Source organism: Schistocerca americana, chromosome 4, assembly GCF_021461395.2.
Source record: "Schistocerca americana isolate TAMUIC-IGC-003095 chromosome 4, iqSchAmer2.1, whole genome shotgun sequence".
Lineage (NCBI taxonomy): Eukaryota > Metazoa > Arthropoda > Insecta > Orthoptera > Acrididae > Schistocerca > Schistocerca americana.
Genome location: NC_060122.1, coordinates 485,706,657 through 485,727,412, shown reverse-complemented (window position 1 = coordinate 485,727,412; position 20,756 = coordinate 485,706,657). Strand labels below are relative to the sequence as shown.

General features: G+C 45.3%; 1 protein-coding gene across 1 annotated transcript in view; it reads right to left on the bottom strand.

Moving 5' to 3' along the window:
- The window catches only part of LOC124613571 (facilitated trehalose transporter Tret1-like), a 60,198-nt gene that overhangs the window by 13,876 nt on the left and 25,566 nt on the right, over positions 1-20,756 (bottom strand). The window contains exons 3-4 of the mRNA XM_047142286.1: positions 14,314-14,532; positions 7,252-7,689 (exon numbers count right to left, since the gene is read on the bottom strand). Coding sequence (XP_046998242.1) covers positions 7,252-7,689; positions 14,314-14,532 — 657 coding nt within the window. The remainder of the gene's footprint in view (positions 1-7,251; positions 7,690-14,313; positions 14,533-20,756) is intronic.

The following is a 20,756-nucleotide window of genomic DNA, read 5'->3' as shown; positions in this document are numbered from 1 at the left end:
ACGGGCAGACACACACACACACACACACACACACACACACACACAAGTGAAAGTTTCACTACTCGAATATCACGATCCATTCCACTAAAACTCGCTGAATCGGGTCCTTGACGTGGTCGTGCACTCTCGCGACCACATCCTTCCGTCGAACAGTGCATGTGTGTGTCGCCAGCGGTCGGAAGAGTAGTGGCTGACCGGACCTCACTGCTGCTCCGTCCCAACCTCTCTTCGACACACCACGACCCGGAAATACTAGAGGCAGTTGCGAAGATGGTACCAGAGCACGCGCTATCGATAAGGGCTGCTGCTGCCACACATGTACAGACAAGGCGAGCAAACGTAGTGATGCCAGCGAACACAGTAAAAAACGTAAACTTCACTATCGCTATTACAAGATGTCAAGCTATGAACGGCATCAAACGCGAGCCGCACGCGGCTCAAACATATTTTCGGATATTTCCATATTTACATTGATAAATAATTCTAGTTCATTATGGACGTATTAGAAAACTGCAACTGTTGAAACTGAAAGTAATTTATAATGAATTAGTGCAACCAGTTGTTTTTATAGGCTTTTATTTTTCAGTGGTGTTTCAAGATGCCTGGCATCCTATCTTAAATTGCTAGCATTTATTTAAGTGACATAGACCTTGTTTCTGTGCTAAGGGCGTTGCAGAATTCTGCGACGGAATTTTTTAAGACGGCTGCCGCAAAACGTCTTAAGTAAAAGTACAATGTTCATGCCAGCCGGAGTGGCCTAGCGGCTCTAGGCGCTTCAGTCTGGAACCGCGCGACCTCTACGGTCTCAGGTTCGAATCCTGCCTCGGGCATTGATGTGTGTGATGTCCTTAGGTTAGTTAGGTTTAAGTAGTTCTAAGTTCTAGGGGACTGATGACCTCAGAAGTTAAGTCCCATAGTGCTCAGAGCCATTTGAACTATTTGAACAATGTTCACGACGCGTAACTGAATGTAAATATCTGAAGATGGAGTTAACTGCAATTAATGTGTTCTCAAAAACGAGTGTTTTGAGGCACAATTTGTTGGCATCTCGTTTTTGGAAATGAGAGGCATTCATATCAGAGCGTTAACCCATAAACTTTAGTGTCACCGACCTATACTTTTGACTTCACGCGCTAGGAGTGTTGGGTCATGTGATGAGGCGAACCACCACCTCAAGCAAGAATGCGAAGCAGAGCCGTGGGTCACCAAAGGTTGCCCATGCCTGCTTTAACCTATCTTTTAAGATACTACTGCTTAGCAACTATGAGGGGTAGTCAAATGAAAACCGAACACATGTCACAACGAAACCATGGAATGGTTCCGATTAAGAATAATCACTCCCATTGAGAGTCAGTTCCTGTTCTGTAGAACGCAGTCGGGCGCTGACGAATCCAGAACCATACGCATGCTTTACTTCCTCGTCCGACTGAAAGCGACGTCTACGCATGTCTTTCTTCAGGTCTCCAAAGGTGTGAAGATGACACGGTGAAAGGCCCGGACTGTATGGAGGACGTTGCAATGTTTCCCAACCAAATCGCTGAAGCGTAGCCTTCGTCCGATTGGCAGTAGGAGGGCGGGCGTTATCGTGTAACAGGATGAATCCGTTCGACAGCATTCCGACAGTCCGAGGGCAAACTATAAAGCTAACAGTGGAAACATCCCACATCTCTCCCGACAAAGAAAAGCAAAGCTATTCATAGAGGTTCTGGCAAGGTCGTGGTGACCTCCTCCGACTGCGATGGCGCTCTGTTTGTTGAGTTCCTCGAGCGGTGAACAACAATCAGTGCGCAACGCTACGAAGACACTTCACAGAAACTGCGACGCGCCATAAGTTAAAACACCCAGGCGTGCTGCCGGGCGGAGTCATCCCGTTGCACTACAACGGCCGCCCCCACACTCCAATCGGACGAAGGCTGTGCTTAAGCGATTTGGTTCGGAAACACTGCACCGTCCACCATACAGCCAGAACCTTCCACCGTGTGATCTTCACGTCTTTCGTGACCTGAGGAAAGACAAGCGTAGATGTCGGTCTCAGTCAGAAGAGGAAGCGCTAGAGTGTGTGCGGTTGTAGATCCATCAGCGGCCGACCGCGTTGTGCGAAAGAAGAATTTGTCGTCTTGTCTGCCAGTGCAACTGATGTCTTAACATGTGTGGTGTTTACTTTTGAAGGGAACCATTCCATGGTCCCGTTGTGATGGGTTATGGTTTTCATTTGATTGACCTTTATACATATCTCCAGAACCCAAACAGACCTTACTGCAGGTCAGCGTCTTCCGTGCTGGTTAACTGCAAGTTAAAATCTAATTTTACACCAACTTAAGAGGGCTTAACTACCGTTTATTACGACATAAGTAGAGTTTTCTTTTGAAGTTTTGAAGATTTCCGAAGTGACTCGGTGGTTTGAGATTGTATGAACTGGATTCAGATAGTCATCATCCAGCCTGATTTATGATTGCAGTTTTTTTTTTAAAACCATTTTAGATTATTTCCAGAATCGTTCCTTGGAAAAATCCACGATGAGTTTCCATAGATGATGACCGTAACGATGATTATGATCAGGAATATTTTGGCGTCAAAGAAATGGAAAGGAAACTCCATGGGGAAAGGGAGAGGAAGGAAAAAATGACTATATATATATATATATATATATATATATATATATATATAGGGTGAATCACCTAACATTACCGCTGGATATATTTCATAAACCACATCAAATACAGACGAATTGATTCCCCAGACCGAACGTGAGGAGAGGGGCTAGTGTAATTGGTTAATACAAACCATAAAAAAATGCACGGACGTATGTTTTTTAACACAAACCTACTTTTTTTTTTAAATGGGACCCCGTTAGGTTTGTTAGCACATCTGAACATATAAACAAATACGTAATCAGTTCCGTCTGTTGCATCGTAAAATGTTAATTACATCCGGAGATATTGTAACCTAAAGATGACGCTTGAGTACCACTCCTCCGCTGTTCGATCGTGTGTATTGGAGAGCACCGAATTACGTAGGGATCCAAAGGGAACGGTGATGGACCTTAGGTACAGAAGAGACTGGAACAGCACATTACGTCCACATGCTAACACCTTTTTATTGGTCTTTTTCACTGACGCACATGTACATTACCATAAGGGGTGAGGTACACGTACACACGTGGTTTCCGTTTTTAATTACGGAGTGGAATAGAGTGTGTCCCGACATGTCAGGCCAATAGATGTTCAATGTGGTGGCCATCATTTGCTGCACACAATTGCAATCTCTGGCGTAATGAATGTCGTACACGCCGCTGTACATCTGGTATAATGTCGCCGCAGGCTGCCACAATACGTTGTTTCATATCCTCTGGGGTTGTAGGCACATCACGGTACACATTCTCCTTTAACGTACCCCACAGAAAGAAGTCCAGAGGTGTAAGATCAGGAGAACGGGCTGGCCAATTTATGCGTCCTCCACGTCCTATGAAACGCCCGTCGAACATCCTGTCAAGGGTAAGCCTAGTGTTAATTGCGGAATGTGCAGGTGCACCATCATGCTGATACCACATAAGTCGACGCGTTTCCAGTGGGACATTTTCGAGCAACGTTGGCAGATCATTCTGTAGAAACGCGATGTATGTTGCAACTGTTTGGGCCCCTGCAATGAAGTGAGGACCAATGAGGTGGTCGCCAATGATTCCGCACCATACATTTACAGTCCACGGTCGATTGTCCACGGACCAGTAATGCATGTTCCGTAGATTCACTGCCCCGTGGTTTGTGAAACCCGCTTCATCGGTAAACAGGTAGAACTGCAACGCATTCTCTGTTAATGCCCATTGACAGAATTGCACTCGAAATTAAAGTCATCACCATGTAATTGCTGATGTAGCGACACATGAAACGGGTGAAAGCGGTGACGATGCAGTATGCGCATGACACTACTTTGACTCAGTCCACCGGCTTTCGCAACGTCCCGTGTACTCATGTGTGGGTTCATGGCAACAGCAGCTAACACACCAACTGAACCCGCTTCTCCTGTGACGGGCCTGTTACGGACCCGTTTGCGTGCTACGACCATACCTGTTGCATACAGTTGGCGGTAGATGTTTTGCAATGTGCGGCACGTTGGATGCTCTCTGTTCGGGTACCGTTCTGCATACACCCTGCAAGCTTCAGCTGCATTTCGTCGACACTCGCCATAGATGAGTATCATCTCCGCCTTTTCAGAGTTCGTATACACCATGGTCACAGATCCTACAACACTACACTATCACAGACGTCTGGTAACACGGTGTACTACAGTTGGTCTGCGTGCGGAGACGAATGCAGAATAACAATATCAGCAAGCACTACATGCGGACACTGCGACAGCTAGACCAAACCACAACAGTGCACTACAGCCACACTCGTAAACACGGTGTCTTCGTAAGCATGTCCCTGCAGATGCTGCTCGCCGACCGTGGCCCGTGTTTGTTACAACACGCAACTGAACGTCGAGGGTTTCAAGCGTCAACTTTAGGTTACAATATCTCCGGATGTAATTAACATTTTACAATGCAACAAACGGCACTGATTACGTATTTGTTTATATCTTCAGATGTGCTAACAAAACTGACGTGGTTCCGTTCAAAAAAAGATGGGTTTGTCTTAAAAAACATACTTCCGTGCATTTTTTTATGGTTTGTATTAAACAATTACACTAGCCCCTCTCCTCACGTTCGATCTGTGGAATCGGTTCGTCAGTATTTGATGTGGTTTACGAAATATATCCAGCGGTAACGTTAGGTGACTCACCCTATATATATATATATATATATATATATATATATATATATATATATATATGTATATATATATATATATACTCCTGGAAATGGAAAAAAGAACACATTGACGCCGGTGTGTCAGACCCACCATACTTGCTCCGGACACTGCGAGAGGGCTGTACAAGCAATGATCACACGCACGGCACAGCGGACACACCAGGAACCGTGGTGTTGGCCGTCGAATGGCGCTAGCTGCGCAGCATTTGTGCACCGCCGCCGTCAGTGTCAGCCAGTTTGCCGTGGCATACGGAGCTCCATCGCAGTCTTTAACACTGGTAGCATGCCGCGACAGCGTGGACGTGAACCGTATGTGCAGTTGACGGACTTTGAGCGAGGGCGTATAGTGGGCATGCGGGAGGCCGGGTGGACGTACCGCCGAATTGCTCAACACGTGGGGCGTGAGGTCTCCACAGTACATCGATGTTGTCGCCAGTGGTCGGCGGAAGGTGCACGTGCCCGTCGACCTGGGACCGGACCGCAGCGACGCACGGATGCACGCCAAGAGCGTAGGATCCTACGCAGTGCCGTAGGGGACCGCACCGCCACTTCCCAGCAAATTAGGGACACTGTTGCTCCTGGGGTATCGGCGAGGACCATTCGCAACCGTCTCCATGAAGCTGGGCTACGGTCCCGCACACCGTTAGGCCGTCTTCCGCTCACGCCCCAACATCGTGCAGCCCGCCTCCAGTGGTGTCGCGACAGGCGTGAATGGAGGGACGAATGGAGACGTGTCGTCTTCAGCGATGAGAGTCGCTTCTGCCTTGGTGCCAATGATGGTCGTATGCGTGTTTGGCGCCGTGCAGGTGAGCGCCACAATCAGGACTGCATACGACCGAGGCACACAGGGCCAACACCCGGCATCATGGTGTGGGGAGCGATCTCCTACACTGGCCGTACACCACTGGTGATCGTCGAGGGGACACTGAATAGTGCACGGTACATCCAAACCGTCATCGAACCCATCGTTCTACCATTCCTAGACCGGCAAGGGAACTTGCTGTTCCAACAGGACAATGCACGTCCGCATGTATCCCGAGCCACCCAACGTGCTCTAGAAGGTGTAAGTCAACTACCCTGGCCAGCAAGATCTCCGGATCTGTCCCCCATTGAGCATGTTTGGGACTGGATGAAGCGTCGTCTCACGCGGTCTGCACGTCCAGCACGAACGCTGGTCCAACTGAGGCGCCAGGTGGAAATGGCATGGCAAGCCGTTCCACAGGACTACATCCAGCATCTCTACGATCGTCTCCATGGGAGAATAGCAGCCTGCATTGCTGCGAAAGGTGGATATACACTGTACTAGTGCCGATATTGTGCATGCTCTGTAGCCTGTGTCTATGTGCCTGTGGTTCTGTCAGTGTGATCATGTGATGTATCTGACCCCAGGAATGTGTCAATAAAGTTTCCCCTTCCTGGGACAATGAATTCACGGTGTTCTTATTTCAATTTCCAGGAGTATATATATATATATATATATATATATATATATATATATATATGTAGTTAAGGCTTACCCGCCATTTGACCATCTTCTTCTGTGCGGATGCACAAACAGTGCCCAAACTCTCACGGGAATCGGAGGTTTACCACGAGTAAAGAGTATGGTGCGCCGGGGCACTATGGATAGAGTGCGGGACAATAAGTTGCGAATGTGGGTCTGACGGGAGGCGTGCTATAGATAAGTCCCTGCAGTCGCACTATCCTCTGTCCTCGGTCTCTGAGATGGACCCATACGATCATCTCTCTCACGTCACACGAAAAGCCGGCACGGTAGCTCAGCGTGTTCGGTCAGAGAGCTGGTTGGCCTCTGTAATAAGAAAAACTGATTGGATGGATCAACAAACGAACTTGAACGGATGTCCTGTGACGTCCGCAACGACCAAACACAAGAAAAAGAAATATGAATAGAGCTTCTGCCATGTAACCAGGAGATCTCGGGTTCTAGTCCCGGTCGGGGCACACATTTTCAACTGTCCCCGTTGACTTGTATCAACGCCTGTATGCAGCTAAGGGTATTCATTTCATTGTAATTTCAAATAATAACTTACAGCGGCATACGGCACTGCGGAAATGCAGCGGCGAGAGTTGAAAGTGTGTGCCGGACCGGTACTCGAATCCGACGGCTCCGCTTCTCCAGAATAGTTGCCTCGGCCATCAGGATACGCCGTCCGTCAAATCGAAATTCCCAACTTCCCGCTCGCACTCTCTAGTCACATATTTCTGATTCCTGCTGTTCGGACGTTGGATGTGCATCCGCACTGAAACATTTTCGTCGAACAACCGTGGTACTCATAAAATTATAGAAGTGAGTCCGACAGAACAGACACCCTCCTGTAATTATGCCATCAGGATCATAGTAATGATGATGATGATGTCGATAACGACGGTGACGAGGAAAACGAAGACGACAAAGCTAGCGGGGTTCAAAAAGAAAGACTCACGTAATAAACTATGAGGGCGGTGAGCGGCAACCAGCCGAGAGTGGAGACGTCCGTGTCGGTGGCGTTCTGGAGGTAGAAGTAGGTGCCCACGCCGGCCATGGAGGCGGCGCAGCCGGCGAAGGAGGCGACGAGCAGCGGCCGGCGGCCCAGGCGGTCGACGACGAGCGAGGCGGCCAGGTTGACGACGATCTGCACGACGGCCAGCAGCATCACCGACACGTTGGGGTCGATGCCGGCGTCGACGCTGTCGAAGATGGCGTTGGCGTACGAGGAGACGCTGACCATACCGCTGGCGACCTGGAAGAAGAACAACCCGCCGGCGACGAGCAGCCCGCGCAGATGGCGCGCGCGTCTCAGTAGTTCGCGCAGCTCCGCCAGGGGGTTCCGGCGCTCACGCAGCTGCTCCGATACGGCGCGCTCCATCGACTCCAGCTCCTCCTGCACCGCGCAGACAACGGTTACTGTCCTCTCCCCCACTCTCTCCCGCGTCGCTGCGAATCATACACTGACAAGCCAAATTACACTACTGGACATTAAAATTGCTACACCACGAAGATGACGTGCTACAGACGCGAAATTTAAACGAAAGGAAGAAGATGCTGTGATATGCAAATGATTAGCTTTTCAGAGCATTCACACAAGATTAGCACCGGTGGCGACACGTACAACGTGCTGACATGAGGAAAGTTTCCAACCGATTTCTCATACACAAATAGCAGTTGACCGGCGTTGCCTGGTGAAACGTTGTTGTGATGCCTCGTGTAAGGAGGAGAAATGCGTACCATCACGTTTCCGACTTTGATAAAGGTCGAATTGTAGCATATCGCGATTGCGGTTTATCGTATCGCGACATTGCTGCTCGCGTTGGTCGAGATCCAATGACTGTTATCAGAATATGGTTCAGTGGGTTCAGGAGGGTAATACGGGACGCCGTCTGGATCCCAACGGGCTCGTATCACTAGCAGTCGAGATGACAGGCATCTTATCCGCATGACTGTAACGGATCGTGCAGCCACGTCTCGATCCCTGTCAACAGATGGGGACGTTTGCAAGACAACAACCATCTGCAGCAACAGTTCGACGACGTTTGCAGCAGCATGGACTATCAGCTCAGAGACCATGGCTGCGGTTACCCTTGACACTGCATCACAGAAAGTAGCGACTGCGATGGTGAACTCAACGACGAATCTGGGTCACGAATGGCAAAACGTCATTTTTCCGGATGAATCCAGGTTCTGTTTACAGCATCATGATGGTCTCATCCGTGTTTGGCGACATCGCGGTGGACACACATGGATGCGTGTATTCGTCATCGCCATACTGCCGTATCACCTGGCGTGATGGTATAGGGTGCATTGGTTACACGTCTCTGGCACCTCTTCGTCGCATTGACGGCACTTTGAACAGTGGACGCTACATTTCAGATGTGTTACGACCCGTGGCTCCACCCTTCATTCGATCCCTGAGAAACCCTACATTTCAGCAGGATAATGCAGGACCGCATGTTGCAGGTCCTGTACGGGCCTTTCTGAATAAAGAAAATGTTCTACTGCTGCCCTGGCCAGCACATTCTCTAGATCTCTTACCAACTGATAACGTCTGGTCAATGGTGGCCGAGCAACTGGCTCGTCACGATACGCCAGTCACTACTCTTGATAAACTGTGGTAACGTGTTGAAGGTGCATGGGCAGCTGTACCGGTACACGCCATCCAAGCTCTGTTTGACTCAATGCCCAGGCGTATCAAGGCCGTTATTACGGCCAGAGGTGGTTGTTCTGGGTACTGATTTCTCGGGATCTATGCACCCAAATTGCGTGAAAATGTAATCACATGTTAGTTGTAGTATAATATATTTGTCCAATGAATACCTGTTTATCAACTGCATTTCTTCTTTGTGTAGTAATTTTAATGGCCAGTAGTGTGTTAGTCAGGGTCTGTGAATGAATATCTCGAAAACGGAGAAGCTGGTCTAATGTTCACGTGCTACTCTCGTGAGCACGTACGGAAAGAGGTAGAAGAACACTGAAAGTATCAATAGGCGCTAAATGGTTGGATGTCCACGACTCTTCACAGAACGTGGGGTTTGGAGGCTTGTCTGCTCTATAAAGTAGGATGGAAGTGGCATCTCTGTCGATAAAGCGCAATACTGGTGCACGCACAAGTGTTTGTGAGCACACCACTCATCGTACATGTTGAACATGGAGCTCCCCAGCAGACCACCCCTACGTGTTCGCATGTTGACTCACCGGCGCCGTCAATTACGACTGCAGTGGGCACGAGACCATCGTCGATCGGCTCTGCGTGTGAATCACATTTTTGCTGCTCTAGGTCGATGGTGGTCTCCACGAAGGGCGGATCGAAAAGTCCAGCGCGCCACGGACGAAGGCTGGCGGGAGCAGTATTATGCTACGGGAGACATTCTCCCGCTCTTGCGTGGGACCTGTGGTAGTAATCGAAGACACGCTGACAGCTACAAAAAGCACCTGCATCTGTTCATACTTGTCATCTTTCAGCTGTATTATTGTCCGCGCCTCGGAGCCAGTATCGTGCTACGGTGGCTTGAGGAGCATAACAGTGAACTCACGTTGGTGTCTCGGCGACCAAATTCGCCTGATGTAATCCTATGGCACCCAGCTGGGTCGCCATCACCGTGTAAGCAAATCAGCGACCCGTTGTTCACACGAATTACATGACCTGTGTGTAGACATCTGAGCCACACAGCTCCACAAACGTACCAACTATCGGATTCCTGATACGCAGAATCAGTTACATATTATTCCATTTCAAAGCCGGACAAACAGGCGATTAAGTTGGTGCGCTGTTTTGGCTCATCAGTGTATTTCCAATATATTCTCTTTAACTTGTGTCATAACTATCTTAGTAGGGAGAACACAGCATGTAACCTTGGATGGTGAGTCATCGACAGATGTAGGGGAGACAGTGGCACATCGCGCGTGGGAGCACAAAGGCCAGTCGGTTTCGTTCCGCTGAAGTTCCTTCCGAAAACGCCACCGACACAAGAAGTTGGTGGCAGCAATATCTTCGTTTTTCCACAAACGCATCAATGAAGTTAGTTTCTCGAGCGAGGAAGTGAACGCATCCAAGGGACGCACACGAAGTCTTGAATATGTTGTAGTGTGAGCAAAATAATAAATATTTTTTTACGTGCCCATACAGCCATTAATTCAGTGAAATACCCCCTTGAAAAGAAAGGGAGTTTAATATTTCTGAATGCTAAAACCGTTCTAAACCCAAGATCACGTAAACATTTCTTTATTTAAAACTACAGGTTTCGACTGACTTTCCTGTCATCTTCAGGTCTTAAAACATCTTTCTTTTTAATAAAACGTGTCCATTTTGAGTTGGACCTCGCAACAAGTTGTCCTGTGTATAAAAACAGCACAATATAAATGGTTTGTCATAACTAAAATATTTAAAAACGTAAAGCATCTTACTGAAATGGCCATGTTCGTATATACACCGCTCATATGACGTGACGTACAATTTAAAATGAACACGTTCAGAACCAAAAGATGACAGTAAAGTCTGTAGAAAATAGTTATTTTAAATAGAGAAATGTTTATGCTATCTTGGCTTTAGAAGTTCCTTATGAAGGAAAACAGTCCTCTCCTACTGTCTTCTCAAAATGAGAAAATTCATAAAAAAATCTTCCACATGTGGTCAACAATGCGTCTACAGCCTGTACTCGTACATTCATTATGTATTCTCCCGTACAGGTGAGACATTTTATTTGAAAGTCGCTTGCCCGATGTCGGCTGATAACTACGATATTGCAGTGCCTGTGTTATTCTGAATTTCGAAACAAAGTTCCTTTGGACATGCATGTATGTCCAAAGGAACAGGCACTGTCGCGACTTCAGACCTTATGAAATACATTAAATGTATTCGCAATTGCGAATATGGAAAGCATCAGCTGTAGAATGGAATGACAACAATGACAATTTGTGCCGGACCAGGGCTCTAACCCACATATTCCGTTTATCGGCAGCGATCGCCTTAACATTTGGCTGTCCGTGCACGACATAGGGCCGACCCAAAGTTCTATATGTCTTCAACTTGTGCTCATGCATGTACATGCATATATGTCTGAAGAAACATTTCGTAGTAACGCGGAGTAACAAATGGTTCAAATGGCTCTGAGCACTATGGGACTTAACATCTGTGGTCATCAGTCCCCTAGAACTTAGAACTACTTAAACCTAACTAACCTAAGGACATCACACACATCCATGCCCGAGGCAGGATTCGAACCTGCGACCGTAGCAGTCGCGCGGTTCCGGACTGAGCGCCTAGAACCGCTAGACCACCGCGGCCGGCTGCGGAGTAACACAGGCACTACTACATCATATTTATCTGCCGACACCATGCAAGCGACATTTTAGTAAAATGTCTCACCTGTATGGAAATATACATAACGGATGTACGAGTACAGGTTGTGGACGCATGGTTGACGACATACGCAAATTTCAGTTTGACCGTGGGTCGCATACGGACAGCCTAATTCTAAGGCGACCGCTCGAGATAAGCAGGAAATCCGGGTTCGAGCACCAGTCTGGTACAAATTTTCACTGTCGTCATTCCGTTCTACAGCTGATGATTGTCCGTATTCGCAACTGCGAATACATTTAATGTATTTCATAACGGCTGGGATCGCCACAGTGCCTGCACGCATCCATGTCCAAAGGAACCTTGCATTGTAATTCAGAATAACACAGGCACTGCACAGGGACACGTCGGCCCACCGGGCCAACCTACCATCTGTATTTTTGTAAGTAAGCACACTTATTAATTTTAGTAGGTCCAGTGTAACCAAAGTCTGGATCTTATCCTCCAAGGCATTGACGAAACTGCTGTATCAAACACAATGTCGTAGTGTGACTAGGGCCTCCCGTTGGGTAGACCGTTCGCCGGGTGCAAGTCTTTCTATTTGACGCCACTTCGGTGACTTGCTCGTCGATGGGGATGAAATGACGATGATTAGGGTAACACAACACCCACACCCTGCGCGGAGAAAATCTCCGACCCAGCCGGGAATCGAACCCGGGCCCTGAGGACTTACATTCTGTCGTGCTGACCACTTTTTTCTTTTCTTGTTTTTTAATCTCCTTTTTTTCGCTTTCGTTCGTTGCATCTGCTCGGGGCGGCCGTCGTAAGACACCCGTTTAAGTTCGTTGTTGATCGATTAACTCAGTTTCTTTACTACAGAGGGCAGCTAACCCTCTGACCGAACACGCTTCTTTTTTTTTTTTTGTCGTTGTGTTCCATATTGTTCGTTGACTTTCGTTCGTGGCGGGCGTGCGATGACACTCGTTCCGTTCAGGTTGTTCGTTGATCCGTTCACTCAGTTTTTTATTACAGAGGGTAGCTAAACCCTCTGACGGAACACGCTGAGCTAGCGTGCCGGCTGCTGAGCTACCGTGCTGGCACCCACTCAGCTACCGGGGGCGGACACCAAACACAATTACGCCCAGAGATACATTGGCTGGATTAAAGCGACGGAGTGGCCGAGCGGTTCTAGGCGCTACAGTTTGGAACAACGTGACCGCTACGGTCGCAGGTTCGAATCCTGCCTCGGGCATGGACGTGTGTGATGTCCTTAGGTTAGTTAGGTTTAATTAGTTCTAAGTTCTAGGGGGCTGATGACCTCAGCAGTTGATTCCCATAGTGCTCAGAGCCATTTGAACCATTTGATTAAAGCGACAAGCATGTCCCCGTTAAGCAGTAAACATTTTTACCGGTAGTTACTTCCTGACTTCATTCCTAACATGCAGAACTGAAGATTGCGGAATAAATGCTGAACTTCGTCATTCAAGTGCTCAAGTAAGCAGTGGTAGGCCTATGCTATCAGTAACAACACCTGTTAAGTTAAACGTCGCGTCACTTGACCACCCTTACTTCCTTATGCCTGAAGAAAAATAGCATAAAAACACCAGCAAACAAATGGAAAAGAACTTCAGCAATATTGACGGACAGTCCAGTGAATGCTGCGTTACAAAATAAACAACAAACCTACATAGAGCAAAAGGCAAACACTTTGAAGGGACATGTAGATTTTCTGGGTAAAAACCTATTTTCTTAAAAAAAAAGTGGTCGTGTTCAAGGTAAATCACACTATGAAACTCTTCAAATAAAAGCGCAGAAAGAAATAGATGGTTCTTCGAGATGAGAAGATAAGGGTACCCTGTGTTTAGGTGACTCAGACAAATTTCTCACTGCAATCCAGGTGATGAATGGACAATGCACAAATTGTAAGCGGTGGACACATGTGTTACGTTATATGAAACGAATCTTTTTTTTAAATGTTTTAACCGTGAATATCCTATCGGTTAGTCATTCGTAGATTGACGATAAAAATTTTTTCGACATACTTTTCTGTAAACCTGTTATTATAACGATGAAATTACAATTTATGACCGTACTTTTTGTCATAAGGCTCCAGGAATTTGTATTAACATAAACTGTGAGACTTGTAGTCGATATATTTTCGATGAAATAACCAGTGTCATAATAATTTAAGTGATAAACTCATATGAGCCAACTCGCTCCAAATGCTGGACCAAATTGCCGCATGGATGGGGTTGGTTTTATGAATAAACAAACAGTGAGAAGCCTTGATTAGTTAGTTGTAAAAACGCTGAAATAACATACCGACGTTTCCACACTAAAAAGATCAATGGAAAAATTTAAGATAGATCCTCGGGGATGGATGTGTGTGATGTCCTTAGGTTAGTTAGGTTTGAGTAGTTCTAGGGGACTGATGACCTCAGAAGTTAAGTCCAATATTGCTCAGAGCCATTTGCACCATTTTTGAACCCGCGCCCGCTGCATGGTAGGCAAACATGTTATCATTTAGCTAAGCAGGCAGACTGCTGCGAAGATAGTCGTAATAGTCGAATCTCGTAGAGAATAAACATACAATTGTACAACTGATAGCACAAATATGCCTTTTTTTAAATTATTTAACAGCTGTGGACAGTCGTTTACGAGAATCTCTAAAAAATATGCTTCAGCATTTTTGGAAATTTAACTACTAAGACGTACCTGAATCCCATCGGGGTCGGTCTTGCCCCTCATCCTCAGAAGGGACTTAACGGCATCCTCGCGGCGACCTCTGGAGAGAAGGTGATACGGGGTTTCGGGCATCCAACAGAAGGTGATCATGAACAGCAGCGGCAACACCACGCAGGCACCAGATATCCCCCCGTACGAGACGTAAGGCCCCAAGGCGTACATGTACAGGATGCCCATGTTTTGCACCACCTGCAACCAGCCGTGAAGCAGTTACATTGATATCCTTGATGGTCTTCACACATCATTTCCCTCTGTCCACTGTCTCATAGAGCGGGCAGCATGAATCATTTAAATTTCTGTAAGATCGTAAGGTTTGGATAGGAGCTTCTAGAATTCACTCACAGTAAAGACTATCATTTCAGGATAGCTTAAAATGTTGCAACCTATTGGAAAATGAGAAACTTTTCATATTTTTGGGCCGCATTCGTGTAATAATGTTTTAATGATATTTCCGCATTTTGACTGAACAACTTCTTTATTACTATCATGATTTCGGCCTTGAGCCATTATCAAGGACAACGCTGACAAAAATTTTAGTACAAATTCCTAGAACGTGAGGAGGACCAATATTTAACATCAATATACCATTCCAATGTCAGATTAAAAATTATCGAAATAATACTAACGGCAAACTTTCATAATTTTCTGGACCATTTTTATGACACATAGACCCGCTTTATAATAAGATTTGACAGATGATTGTGTTCTGTCACGGTGATAATTGTTCTACACTGCACTGATGTATGGGTGTTTCTCATTTAAATCAGTATATGATTTAGGGGACTCATATCTTCATGCTATAAGCACCTTGTATTTACAGATAATACTGTTCTTCCAAACATGTATTTACAAATTTATTAATAGATAACATAGTTCTTCCAATCGTGTATGGTTTAATGTTCCTTTAATCTTTCCATAATCGTAGATTACGCAACATAGGCTTACAACCTACACTGTTTCGTTGACCACCAGTGAGCCAGTAACTTCCACAATGTGTTTTCAGACCTTGTTCACCACACATGTAACTATTGTATTTATCTTCATTCTGTGACTCAATTGTTTTATGACTGGAAAACACGTTCGTTATCTGCCGTATGTTTCGTTGATTTTGTATTTATCTACACGCTGGGACACACAGTGCAATAGAAATTGACAATGACTTCACTTACCAAACTCTAATTGTACTCATCATGTAAGCAGTATTATTTGATAATTTTAAATCTGACGTTGGAATGACATACTGATGTTAAATTTGGTCATCCTCACTATCTATGCGTTTGTACAAATTTTTTTTCGATATAGTACTTGATAATGGCTTAAGGCCGAAACCTTGATAGTAATACAAAATAAAGAAGTTGTACATTGAAATGGCGAAAATATTCAGACAATAGCAAAAATTGGTTAAAGTAGGTCCTCTAAATCTCACTATATCATCTCCACACAAATACTGAACAATATTTTTTAATAAAAATATTTTTTGTTTGTAATTGATAGTGGTATGAAAATAAATTGAGACTTGACTCAGACCTGCTTAAACGAAAAAATTATGCACATCATTAATACTGTTGAATCTCCAGAAATAAAAAAAAATATTTTGTTTACTATGTGATGTATCGTATCTTTGTACCAAAATTCTGTTTTATTCTGAATACTCAGATATTCATGCAAACAGTAATTCAAAATAAAAGATTTTATATTTATTAAAAATTATGACTCAATATTCGTTAACCAATGAATTCATTAATGAATATGGAACATAAATAAAAGTAAAAAGGAAAGTAGCGTAAGGTGCCGCAACACTTATACAGTAAAAACTTTCAAAACATTGCACACCCAGTCTGTTCATAAGAAAACCATACCTTTACAAATGTTTCTACTGTTAGTTATGTTGACATCGTTTAACTACAGTTAGTCATAATTTTTAACCGTAAGAAAATTATTTTTTGAGGTAAAATTAATTTTGAGGGATACCAGTTTCGGAATGAAAATAAACGTACACACAGCTCTAAAACATTTGCTACACTTACGCAAATATTGACTAGGTACAAACCAAATTTATTACACACTCAGAAAATTGTGCTGTATCTGTTGAATTAGTCATTATTGTCACATTTATTATACGGAGATAATTATTAAGCAGTCAATATGATCCATAAATATGTTATACACCATTCCAATATCTATTTACGGTGGTGCCTGTTCTTTCGGACATTTCTGAAAGACTTGACACCATTTTAAACCAGCAGGCACTATGAATTAAGACACAAATGAATTAAAGACATTAGCTGCGAGTGGACACTGATTTGTATCAAAAGGGAAAGTAGAAAATTTTTGCTGGACCGGGATTGGTCCTGCTTATAGGCAGATGCTGTGACCACTTTTTCTTTTTTGGTTAATCTCATTTTGTTCGTTACTGGTCATTGTATTTGCTCGTGGCAGAGTTCCCACGACACTTGCTCAAGTTAATCGTTGATCCATTTACTCAGTTTTTTTTATTACGAAGGGTAGCTATCCCTTAAGCCATTCGAACACAGTGAACATCGCAACTACACGGACTGCCCTCGCACGCCTCCCGTGAGACCCAAATTCTCGACTTATCCACACACGACAAATGCAGTGCCCCTTGACCATAATCCTCATTACTAGGGACATTTCATCGATTTCCGTAGGAGTTCGACCCTGGTTTGCATCCTCACTGAAGAGATCATTGGTCGTCCTCGCCTTAATTATATGTGGTGTCTGATGTTTCGGACAGACCGTCAACGTGATAAGATTGCAGCATGTCACAATAAGCAAATCAGAACGTTTCACAACACATAAAGCCACCTTAGCTAGCAGCCTGAACTATCGACACTGTCATCTTTAGTTTAATCGCGTTGAGGTAATAAATATGCTAGTGCGTTTGATATGGTCTAAGATAAGGTATTCTGTTCAGGCCGCAAGTTGAAGATTGAAAACTAATAGTTCTGTTTTCCCATATTTGGTGCTCAAAACTATCTCAAAATATTAAGAGATAGTGCATTACATTTAGTGTCCAAAATAAGAACAATACATTCATTTAATACATCACGGCTGATGCCAGCTTAGTGGATCAAAGTATCTGGTAAATGTGTTACGAGCTCTTCTCTGAAATTGTTCAACACTGTCTGGGCTTAACTATCAGCCTTGTCAATGGTGAATTAATATCAGGAAAAAACTAAATCCAAAGCCTGAAAAGTAACATACACTCCTGGAAATTGAAATAAGAACACCGTGAATTCATTGTCCCAGGAAGGGGAAACTTTATTGACACATTCCTGGGGTCAGATACATCACATGATCACACTGAAAGAACCACAGGCACATAGACACAGGCAACAGAGCATGCACAACGTCGGCACTAGTACAGTGTATATCCACCTTTCGCAGCAATGCAGGCTGCTATTCTCCCATGGAGACGATCGTAGAGATGCTGGATGTAGTCCTGTGGAACGGCTTGCCATGCCATTTCCACCTGGCGCCTCAGTTGGACCAGCGTTCGTGCTGGACGTGCAGACCGCGTGAGACGACGCTTCATCCAGTCCCAAACATGCTCAATGGGGGACAGATCCGGAGATCTTGCTGGCCAGGGTAGTTGACTTACACCTTCTAGAGCACGTTGGGTGGCACGGGATACATGCGGACGTGCATTGTTCTGTTGGAACAGCAAGTTCCCTTGCCGGTCTAGGAATGGTAGAACGATGGGTTCGATGACGGTTTGGATGTACCGTGCACTATTCAGTGTCCCCTCAACGATCACCAGTGGTGTACGGCCAGTGTAGGAGATCGCTCCCCACACCATGATGCCGGGTGTTGGCCCTGTGTGCCTCGGTCGTATGCAGTCCTGATTGTGGCGCTCACCTGCACGGCTCCAAACACGCATACGACCATCATTGGCACTAAGGCAGAAGCGACTCTCATCGCTGAAGACGACACGTCTCCATTCGTCCCTCCATTCACGCCTGTCGCGACACCACTGGAGGCGGGCTGCACGATGTTGGGGCGTGAGCGGAAGACGGCCTAACGGTGTGCGGGACCGTAGCCCAGCTTCATGGAGACGGTTGCGAATGGTCCTCGCCGATACCCCAGGAGCAACAGTGTCCCTAATTTGCTGGGAAGTGGCGGTGCGGTCCCCTACGGCACTGCGTAGGATCCTACGGTCTTGGCGTGCATCCGTGCGTCGCTGCGGTCCGGTCCCAGGTCGACGGGCACGTGCACCTTCCGCCGACCACTGGCGACAACATCGATGTACTGTGGAGACCTCACGCCCCACGTGTTGAGCAATTCGGCGGTACGTCCACCCGGCCTCCCGCATGCCCACTATACGCCCTCGCTCAAAGTCCGTCAACTGCACATACGGTTCACGTCCACGCTGTCGCGGCATGCTACCAGTGTTAAAGACTGCGATGGAGCTCCGTATGCCACGGCAAACTGGCTGACACTGACGGCGGCGGTGCACAAATGCTGCGCAGCTAATGCCATTCGACGGCCAACACCGCGGTTCCTGGTGTGTCCGCTGTGCCGTGCGTGTGATCATTGCTTGTACAGCCCTCTCGCAGTGTCCGGAGCAAGTATGGTGGGTCTGACACACCGGTGTCAATGTGTTCTTTTTTCCATTTCCAGGAATGTATACAGTAAACGTAGCCTAATATGGCAACTGTAAACGCTAGAAAAAGTGGATGTAGACGAATGTGTAGCTCGACTCTTTAATTGACATTTTCTTATCTCACGCACAACAATTGCGCTTGTGAAAGCTCACACATATTGCATTCTTAAAAATTAAGTTGCTTCGTTTCACATGATTTTCTCGTATGCTTTGATATTGTAGAACGCTCATTGCAAGAATTATCTTACTTTCAATGTTAACTGCCTGACAATGATGTTGAGCAGATCCTTTTGCTCTTCGTCTTCGAGGATATTTCATCCTAGACACTGAAAGGCATGCTTTCCTCTCTTTTCAAATGTCTCTCAGTATGATGTATCCTATCAGCTCAGTTGCAATGTGGCATGTAATATTACCATTCGAATCATATTGTAATCCCATGGTGTATGTTAGCCAGTTAACAACTATTGAAACCTTAATTTTTATTGAGAACTTCGATGACATTGTAGTGGCATTAATAACTAATTTTTTATGATTTGAGTTATTTTATGACTTAACAGTCATGTGGACTTCCTCATATGCCACATTTTGTCTTGAAGTTTCGGCAGTAAAGTGTATATCATCTTTGAAATGCCTCAGGACGGAAAAGTATGTAAGTTGCTTGGAACGAATTCATATATAGACGGAAGTTCTATTGGGGTTGGGGGTCTAGCCTTTTCATTGAAATTACAGTCGAAACAGATACGCTTGTCAAACAGAAAATTATGACCGCTGACCTACTATCGATATAAACCCGTACAGGCGAAGCAGCATCACCTGGCACGAATGCCTGCTGTTCAGTCCCACGAGCAGTGCCTGTAGTATCAGTGAGCTTGCTACCTGTGTGTAGAATGGGAAAGGCGCGTTGTATATCTAGGTTCGACTGAGGACAGATTGTGATGGCCCCGTTACATTTCGGAAACTGGACGAATTGTTCGAGGAGTGCTGTGGTGAGTGTCTTCAACACATGGCGAAACCAAGGTGAAACCACGCCCAGGCATCGTGGGGTTCGGCACTGTTTCCACTGTTTCAGACTTCACTGACTCTTTGAAATTACTTTCACTGTTTTCCCTAAAACATCCGTATATCATGAAATATTAGTAGGGAGGGATAACCGATTCATAAGAGCTTACAATGTTTTTCCAGCCCTAAGTCCTTTACCGATGCATCTTAACCCATAGAAATACCTGAAATTCGTCTCAAAATGATTATTGTTTTTAGATTTTTCAGATAACCAAAATTATTTCTTACTCTCACAACTCGAACAAGAGAGTTCCAAACTAAAAACTAAACCGTTTATTTTGAAGACCTTTTTAAAAATTATTATATCTCCACCACATAAATTACGGCAGGTCGTTTGATTAAACATTATTTTAGTACAGTAGCTCTGGTTTCAAAGTACACTTCATTACTGTTCACTTGGTGGTGAAAAATTTTCTTGAGTGTTGCGTGCCCTGACCTCTTTCTCTGGATATAAACTTCAAACAGGACGTGGTCTGTAGAAACTATTTCCCTTATTTCTTCTCGTCTTTAATATTGCCTTTGATGAAATCATATTAAAGAGAGAAACACAACTCAATAAGCAACAAGTACGAATATATACAACGATAGGTGTAATATGACATACAAAACTTGGATGATACCATGCGTTATTCCACAAATAGATAGTGATATCACAGGAACCAATGCACCCAATCTACGCAGCACGATGTTTACTATAAATCAACATAAAATACTGCCTTATAGGTGAAAC